The sequence below is a fragment of the Athene noctua genome, chromosome 29 (genome assembly GCF_965140245.1).
Source record: "Athene noctua chromosome 29, bAthNoc1.hap1.1, whole genome shotgun sequence".
Classification (NCBI taxonomy): Eukaryota; Metazoa; Chordata; class Aves; order Strigiformes; family Strigidae; genus Athene; species Athene noctua.
In genome coordinates this window covers 2740279-2749727 of record NC_134065.1, presented here as the reverse complement: position 1 = coordinate 2749727, position 9449 = coordinate 2740279, and the positions used below count along the sequence as shown (strand labels likewise).

The 9449-nt window shown below is 50.8% G+C and overlaps 1 protein-coding gene across 1 annotated transcript; it reads right to left on the bottom strand.

Moving 5' to 3' along the window:
• Positions 1-570: 570 nt before the first annotated feature.
• LOC141971412 (uncharacterized) lies at positions 571-2298 on the bottom strand. The gene is made up of 2 exons (XM_074928755.1): positions 838-2298; positions 571-720 (listed from the first exon to the last, which is right to left on the bottom strand). The coding sequence occupies exons 1-2, from the start codon at positions 2296-2298 to the stop codon at positions 571-573; spliced, it is 1611 nt and encodes a 536-aa protein (XP_074784856.1).
• Between the last annotated feature and the right edge of the window lie 7151 nt (positions 2299-9449).

Sequence of the window (9449 nt, the reverse complement as noted above, 5' to 3'; positions counted from 1 at the left end):
GGATTTCTGGCCACCTTCTGAAATGAAGGGCCGTTGGAGTAAGGCTCATATACAGTTTGCTCAGCAAATTACGTTTGGCTTCCAAATCTGTGAGTGAAAGCAGCTGATTTGGAGCACTCACAGCCTAGTGGAATCCAAGTTAACCTGAATATCGTCTTCCAAGGTCAGGCCCAAACCGGGAGCCAAGCATGGGCCAGCCCTCCACCAGCCACATTGCTAATCCTCTTGATGCTCTTGTGATCTGGATTCTTTAAAGATTTTTTTTTTTTTTTTTTTTTTTTTTAAATATTATTTCAATTAGGTGAGAATCTCACTAAACTATGCCTTGTAGCAGATCAAGGTACAAGCCACAGCCACCTGGAGCGCAGCAATGGAAATTGTATCACACCCTGGCCCAAAATCGATCTGAGCTACAGGGGAAGTACTGGGAAACGGAGATAAAGCAGAATTAAGCAATAGGAACTAGTTGGCAGGTGGTACAAGGAGCTAAATAACCCCTGCCCCAAAGCTGTGCCTCGCTTTTTTTTTTGTTTGTTTGTTTCTGCGGACCTTCCTTTCCCCTGCTCCTTTTTACCAGGGCCATTTGGACGCAGAGCAGTACTTTTTAGAGTGACTTGAAATTTTTACTCCACCTGACTGACACTGCTGCTGTGGGACACACTTGGTTGCACACTGCTGCTGTGGGACACATTTGGTCGCACACTGCTGCTGTGGGACACACTTGGTCGCACACTGCTGCTGTGGGACACACTTGGTCGCACACTGCTGCTGTGGGACACATTTGGTCACACACTGCTGCTGTGGGACACATTTGGTGGCACACTGCTGCTGCGGGACACACTTGGTGGCACACTGCTGCTGCGGGACACATTTGGTCACACACTGCTGCTGTGGGACACATTTGGTCGCACACTGCTGCTGTGGGACACATTTGGTGGCACACTGCTGCTGTGGGACACATTTGGTCACACACTGCTGCTGCGGGACACATTTGGTGGCACACTGCTGCTGCGGGACACACTTGGTCGCACACTGCTGCTGCGGGACACATTTGGTCACACACTGCTGCTGTGGGACACATTTGGTGGCACACTGCTGCTGTGGGACACATTTGGTCACACACTGCTGCTGTGGGACACACTTGGTGGCACACTGCTGCTGTGGGACACACTTGGTCGCACACTGCTGCTGCGGGACACATTTGGTCGCACACTGCTGCTGTGGGACACATTTGGTCGCACACTGCTGCTGCGGGACACACTTGGTGGCACACTGCTGCTGTGGGACACATTTGGTCACACACTGCTGCTGCGGGACACACTTGGTGGCACACTGCTGCTGTGGGACACATTTGGTCACACACTGCTGCTGTGGGACACACTTGGTGGCACACTGCTGCTGTGGGACACATTTGGTGGCACACTGCTGCTGTGGGACACATTTGGTCACACACTGCTGCTGTGGGACACATTTGGTGGCACATTGTTGCTGTGGGCCACAAGCTGTCTCACACTGCTGCTGTGGGACACAGATAGTAACACCCGTGGTGGCACACTGCTGCTGGGGGACACACTTGGTCACACACCTGGTTGCACATTGCTGCGGGACATACGTGGTGGCACACTGCTGCTGCGGGGCACAAGAGGTCACAAACTGGTATGAGACACACTTGGTCGCACGTTGCTGCGGGACACACGTGGTGACACATCTGGCGGCACATGGCTGCTGCGGGCTGTACGTGGTCACACACTGCTGCGGGACGCACTTGGTGGCACACTGCTCCTGTGGGATGCCCTTGGTCAGGTACGGCCGCTGCGGCACACATGTGGTCACGTACCTGGTCTCGCACTGCTTCTGGGGGGCATAGGTGGTCACGCGCTTGGTTGCACACTCCTGCGGCACGCCTGCGGTCGCACACCGCTGCTGTGGCACACACTGGGTCACGCAAGGCTGCTGCGACACACCCTTGGTCGCACACTGCTGCTGCGGCACGCAGGTTGTCACGCACCGAGTTACACACGGCTGCTGTAGGATGCGCTGGGCCACACGCTGCTGCTGCGGCATGCATTTGGGTGCATACTGCTGCCGCGGCACACACTGGGTCACACACTGCTGTTGAGAGAAGCTGGAGGACATGATCCGCTGCCGGGGGACGCAGGGGGTCGCATACTGTGGGGTGCACATTGTCGAGTGCCAGGTAGGCACTGGCAGGTGTCTGGTGGCGTACATCGGCGGGCACTTGATGGGGATGGGGTCCTGGTAGACAGGAGGGAGGCACTGATGTAGGTAGCACGACATCGTGGTGAGGTTTGGGCAGGACTGGAAGGACACATGAGGAAGCAGAGCCTTTAGAGAGGCACCCGGGTGTGTTTCTTGCCGTTCTGCCATTGGCCACACCGCAGGACTGCCTCACTTCGCAGGGCGCCAGAGACACATCCTGCCTATGCCACAGCCTTAACACCACACCAGCAGTAGCCGAGGACCCAACCCATATCATTTTTAACTCCGAAGCACGGCGCTAACAGAGGGGAAATTCAGAGACACGTAGAACTAAACATCTCCCCAGACAGCAGCTCTGTCTCCATCACCTGGACCTCCACAAGGGAGAACTGATCTTGGAGGTCAGCAGAGGAATGGCTGATCTCAGAGCGGCCTTTCAATCATTAAATCCAGTTTTCCCCTCCTGCTTTCGGCTGGTGACTGCTTCTGACCTCTTGCTGATGCATCAAGAAAAAAAGCCCAAGGCAGAAACAAGCTCTGAACCTCTGGCCGCATCTGCCATAGCAGGAGAGGCAGAGAGCACCCAAGGCACTGCTGCTTGGTGATCCTGTCACACCGCGGGCAGGCAGAGGTTCACGGTTCAGCCCCAGCATCACAAAGTTCATGCTCATTAGGGAACCAAAGCCAATTAAAGGGTAGCGATACCACAACTGAACACAAACCCGCTTACGGTTCTTCTAGCATTATGTTCCCTGATACCCCAAATCTACTCTGACTGTCGTCAGGCACCCCCAAAAGCAAACAATAGCAGCACCACAATTACTGCTAATGACCTTCCCCCACATTTTTCGGGAGCGTCTCTTGGACGCAGATGCCCAGCTGCAGACACTGCGAGTGGCCTCCCGCTCCAACACAGCAATTCAAACAAGTTAGTTTTAAAAACTTTTCCCGTAAAGCAATTTTTTATAGGTAAAAAAAAAAACAAACCAAAACACAACAGAAATCAATCTGCATTTCATCAGCCGCAGAAGCTCAGCAAAAAGACTTACCCAGCTCCCTGGTGAGAACAGCTTCGTGATGTGACCAGTGAGCCCTAATAGAAGGAGAGCTTTTATATAGCGACTAAATGTGCCTTGGAGGTATGAGGTACCCACGACATATCCTATTTGTTCCTATTCAGAAGCTGTCCTGTGTGCAACACTCGTAGTGACTAGACACAGTGTACTCATCCCTAAGGATGAGTAGTTGAATGTCAGCTCCCCGTAGTAAGAGTAATTACCTTTTGTATAATCCTTCCCGGCACGGTAAGACTGAATGGTATTTGCAGAGGCAGCAGCAGTGGCATCCCCGGCCTCAGGGGTTTTGCAAGGCAGAAGTGCACCCAATAATATGCAGTAATGGCTTTTCAAAGGTCCCACTGGAAGTCAGGCTTCAGAGTCCCTGGAAATGTCCTGGTGGTTCCCTGGAAATTGGGCCATCCCATCACTCAGCCTCTTTCCACACTCACAAGGCTTCGTGCCGTGAGAGCTACACTGACTGCTCCGTGTCCTACTCGAACTTTAGTCCCTGGTTAGAGCCGGCAGCATTTCTCTTCTGCCCTGCAGTGCCCAGCCCCTGCCGGCTGGACACAGGGCACTGCATCCTCTGAGGAAAAACAGGACCTCCTAGTAAAGTTCTAATCACCCCCTTGGGTGGGTGCAGTTCATCATCCATACAGAACTTCCATTTTAGCTCACACGGTCCCGATGATCCCGTGATCCCAACGCAATCCCTTGTTATCAGAGCGATGGGAATACACCATCCAGTGACTTCCAGATGAGCGGAAAAGATGAGCTACAGTCACGCTTGATTGCAGCCCTTGCACAACCAGCTCAGCTGTCAAAGCTGTGAGTGGCAGCACAACAGGACACAAAAAGCACCAGGAGCAGATAAACTTCCTCCGGTCCTGCGGGTGACTTTCTCGGTGAGTCAACTTCTTATCGCGCACTGGGCCCAGATTAAAAAAAAACTAGTTAGAAAACTGGGAGATTAATTTTTTTGAAGTCGCAGAAGATCTAATCAATGTTTTCATGTGTATGTTGTCACATGGAATATCCCCTCAAAGTGACAATTCCTCCCTGCTGACTACAAGGAGAGCTGAGGGGGACCAGCGCAGAAGAGTGCTCAGCCCCACCGACATCTAACACTGGCTGAGATGAAACCCACCCCGAGGGGATCAGTCCCTGAGTATGTTTATTAAAAATCAGTGGTTTCTTGTGAACTGGAGAAATGGCTCCGCCCAGGTGGTTTTTGAGGCGAAGGAAAAGGTCCATAAATAATTTTGTAATGAAGCAATAATAAAGTTTAGGAACTCTTGGACAACTATGCCCCACACCAGGCAAGAATCACAGAGGGTGAAATGCTCCCTCTACCATAGGCTTCTCCAGCAAGAACAAATCCTGACCCTTGCTGGTCAGCCCTGAGTGTGTTCATCTTTGCCCGAACCACAAGAATTGTGACTTTGTTGTGGCATCTCTCCTTCATAAATTAGTTCTTTGATCCAAAGCCATAACTCTTCATTGCTTTTTAGCTCCAAAAGCCGTAGGTGTGATCCTCCCTGTCAACCAAAGTGAGCAGTTCACATTTATAGTATTTTTATTCTAGTTTGGATGCAGGCACTGCCCCAAGCTTCAAACAAATCCTTATTTCATTCCGTACTTGACTGAAACCCCATGTGTACCTGCCTAATTTACTGAAAGCCCAGGTGAAGTTTAATTTTTTGATCACAACCGTGACTTGTCTTTCATGTTAAAACCCAGTAATGTCTGTAAATCAATGTATCTAAACCCTCTCAATCAGTACACTCCAGAACTACAGAATCAAAGAAAGAAAGAAAAACCCCAGAAACCCAGTTAGGTTCCATTTTAACTTTGGCAGCACAGCAACTTTGGAGCCTTTCACTATGTAAAAATTTAATGAGTGTTTCACTTTCACATGGAAATGCCTGTCAAAAATGCGTGTTTCTGTTGTCATCATCCATGCATATCCTAGTAGTATCCACCTTCTCCCCGCAAGCCAGCCCTCCCCTGCATTTGTTCTCAGCTAAGAAAACCTCCTGTGTTTTTCTGAACATGTCTGACTCAACCTGGAAAACAGCATGAGATGAAGGTGGGAAAAAAAAGTTAAAACAGGGCTGTGGCACTGAGAAGTACCAAGAAGCAAGCTGAAAAACATCCTGGAGAAGATGCCAGGTTAGACATTAGGGAATCCACCACCTTCCCTTTAATAAGTCCGGAATGCAAAGGAGCACCGTCACAGTGCAGCAATTTTGGAGCGTGAGCCAATGCACCAGGAATCCAAAACTCCCTGCCTGCTCCAAATATAGAAATCTGGCAGAATATCCCAGTCAAAAAAAAAAAAAAAAAAAAAAAAAAGAAAGAAAGAAATATAGAAGAAACACATGGCACATGGAAAATACGAAGGTGATTGGTGACAGCCAACATGGCTTCACTAAGGGCAAATCAAGCCTGACAAATTTCGTGGCTTTCTACAATGGGGTTAGAGCATTGGCGGGTAAGGGAAGAGAGAGTGATGTCACCTACCTGGGCCTGTGCAAAGCACAAAGTGGATTTAGAGCCGCCCTGCAGAGAAGGACTTGGGGGTGTTTGTTGACAAGAAGCTCAACATGTACATTTGCAGCCCAGAAAGCCACCGCTGGCCTGCGCTGCGTCAAGAGAAGTGTGGGCAGCAGGTCGAGGGGGGGAATTCTGAGGGGATTCTCCGCCTCTACTCCGCTATTGTGAGCTGTTGTCCAGCTCTGGGGCCCCCCACATCAGAAGGACACGGACCTGCTCGAGCGGGGCCAGAGGAGGCCACGGAGATGCTGGGGGGGCTGGAGCCTCCCCTGTGAGGACAGGCTGGGAGAGTTGGGGGGTTCAGCTGGAGGAGAGAAGGCTCTGGGGAGACCTTAGAGCGGCCCCCCAGGGCTGAAAGGGGCTGCGGGAAAGATCGAGAGGGACTTTATACAAGGGTATGTAGTCACAGGACGAGGGGTGATGGCATTAAACTGACAGAGGGGAGATTTAGATTAGATACAAGGAAGAAATTCTTCCCTGTGAGGGTGGTGAGACACTGGCACAGGTTGCCCGGAGAAGTTATTGACGTCCCCTGCCTGGAAGGGTTCAAGGCCAGATTGGATGAGGATTTGAGCAACCTGGGCTAGTGGAAGGTGGCCCTGCCCATGGCAGGAGGGGTTGGAATTAGATGATTTTTGAAGTCCTTTCCAACCCAAACCATTCTATGATTCTATGAAACAATTGGCTAGGTGTGATCCGGGATCCTGGTTTGAAACCTCAAGTGATGTAAAAATAGCCTTGCTCCATTAACAGTAATTAAAAAATGCCAATAAACTAGGCAAGGAGCTGTAAAAGCAGGAGGGATCTGCAGTGGGGAGTTGTTAAGCTTTAAAACTAGTTCATAGCGAAGGACACTACATGTGTTAGACTACACGAGTCGTCCCTTGAAGAAATAGATTGGCCTTGGAGAAATACCAGCATGAAGCTGGGACAGCCATTTTCTCCAGTCTGTCCCAGGCACAGCCATGTCCTCCAGTCTTGCCAAGACATTGACATTTCCTTCAGTCTTGTCAAGGAATGGCCGTTTGCTCCAGCCTCACCATGGCATGGCCGTTTCCTCTGATCTCTCCAAGGCATGGTCATGTCCTCCAGCCTCACCAAGGCATAGCCACATCCCCCAGCCTCACCAAGGCATGGCCACGTCCTCCAGCCTCACCAAGGCATGGCCATGACCTTCAGCCTCACTAAGGCACAGCCACATCCCCCAGCCTCACCAAGGCATGGCCACGTCCTCCAGCCTCACCAAGGCATGGCCATGACCTTCAGCCTCACTAAGGCATAGCCACATCCCCCAGCCTCACCAAGGCATGGCCACGTCCTCCAGCCTCACCAAGGCATGGCCATGACCTTCAGCCTCACTAAGGCATAGCCACATCCCCCAGCCTCACCAAGGCATGGCCACGTCCTCCAGCCTCACCAAGGCATGGCCATGACCTTCAGCCTCACCAAGGCACAGACACATCCCCCAGCCTCACCAAGGCATGGCCACGACCTTCAGCCTCACCAAGGCACAGACACATCCCCCAGCCTCACCAAGGCATGGCCACATCCTCCAGCCTCACCAAGGCATGACCATGACCTTCAGGCTCACCAAGGCACAGACACATCCCCCAGCCTCACCAAGGCATGGCCACGACCTTCAGCCTCACCAAGGCATGGCCACATCCCCCAGCCTCACCAAGGCATGGCCATGACCTTCAACCTCACCGTGTCATGGCCATGTCCTCCAGCCTCGCAAGGCATGAACATTTCCTCCAAGCTGTACAAACCACTAGAGCGCAGCATTCACACACGCAACCACCTCCTGCAACAGCCTGGCAGAACCAGATACTGGTAGCTGGGAAACTGCCTTCAGATGCTCTTTCTCTCCAGGAAAACAGTTTAAACTGGCAGCCTGTGAGCTAGACCCAGCCCAACTCTTTGTGTCATAGACCCCTGATGTCTGAACGCTCCTTATTGTACCGTGACATGAAGTTAAATCTGAGTCGCCGATGGTCCCTGCAGCCCCACCACAGCCTGTACAAGCCAGAGTGTCTTATTCCAGCTGCTCACACGTACACGTGCTTCTGGGCATCAAGAACACACACTGAAACGGTAGCGGGGCTGCACGTCGAGTTCTTCACAGGAGAGTGAGTCTGCTCAGTCGAGCGCTGCAGGGCAGTGAGGTGCGTGCAGGGAGGGGAAGGTGGAGAATAAAGGAAACACAAGAGAATAAGCAGAGATCGCACTTTTATTGTATCAGACTTGTAATTAGAAAGCAGCATACAGGCTGTAGATAATAAAACTTAACATATTATTAGCCCAGCAAGCACTAAACTCGCAGTCTCACTATTTCAGTGATTTAATAGCACTGAAGGCAAAATACTAACCCCTCATGCATTCGAATGAAACGCTCCTCACTTGGACTCCTTCTTACTTCATTTAAAAACTGTTTTATTACTTAATGAACTCTTGCTGTTCTGCAATTACTGGCCCCACACACCTCTTTGTTCTGGTTGCTACCAGGCTCAGTGGAGGTTAGGCTCTGTAGAAAACCTGACTATATGATCATAACAGCCCCGGTGACTTTTAAAACACTTAAGCTGAGCTGCGGAGTTGCAACACAACTTTCTCTCTCCCCAGAACCCATATGCATAGCTCCATCCATTAGCTGGGCTTCTGATGGGAGAGAAACCTTGGTGCTGAGGTTTGAACTCGCAGCTTGATCACAGCCACAGCTGTCCCCTCTGCAGCAGCAACAGACGTTAAATCAAAGGCGCAAAGCCCCCAGCAGCACAGCTCCGGGGACCGCCAGCACCTCTGCTCTGAATAGGGAAGCAGCGTGAGGCCACCGAGGCACCCAGCTCCAGAAGACGAAGCTGTCAGATCTATGTAGCAATGAGAACGTGAAGTTCCCACGGCGGATTTTGTTCCTCTGCCATCACTTTCCATATACAGCAGCTACTTTGGCCTGGGAGGCCGTTGTCTTGGCTTCTGGTTTTGCTGTTCCTCCAAGCGCGGCACAAAAATGAGGGCTTGCGGTGTCTTGGCTGGTGATGGGTATTTCTTGGCTTCTGGTTTTGACGTAAAAATCTCCTCAGGTTTCTTTTCTTTTTGCCTGTTGCTGTGTCTGGCTCTGCCACTGCTGTGTGACGGGTGCTGGCTCTAGCAGGGCTTTGCTTACTGCGGGTGGCCGAGGGGCTGCTTGCTTGACTGCTGCTGGTTTAGCTGGGAGGACATCTCTCTCGCAAGCCAGGAACTGAGAAAAACATCACAGGAAAAGAAGAAAGCCCAACGTTTTTGAGGAAATTTTAAAAACGTACTTTATTCTTTTCTTTGGTTTGTTGTTTTTTTTTTTTTTTTTTAGCTTTTTGTAAAACAACAAATCAAGAGAAGAAAGAAACGCAGCAGCAAAAGCAGCGTTTTTCTATTAGAAACCACCGGTAGCTTCATCTTCCTCCACATCCAGGTGTTAGAATGAAGCAAATTGTGAGAGCTCGGGATTGTTATGATTTTAATGACTAACTCAGAGCAATGGAAAGGAGAAGATCCACGATAAGCCTCTTTTGAGCTTGAAGACCAATAATCGCCCCTCCCAAGTTATCTTCCTGCTGTATATTCATCTGGTCAATGAAT

What these genes read in the sequence shown, in the direction of transcription:
- LOC141971412 (XM_074928755.1), bottom strand. Translation starts at nt 2,298, where the DNA reads ATGTCGTGCTACCTACATCAGTGCCTCCCTCCTGTCTACCAGGACCCC. An exon ending in AGCAGTGTGCCACCAAGTGT is followed by an intron (nt 721 to 837) that starts GTCCCGCAGCAG and finishes TGTGCGACCAAG; the next exon opens with TGTGTCCCACAGCAGCAGTG.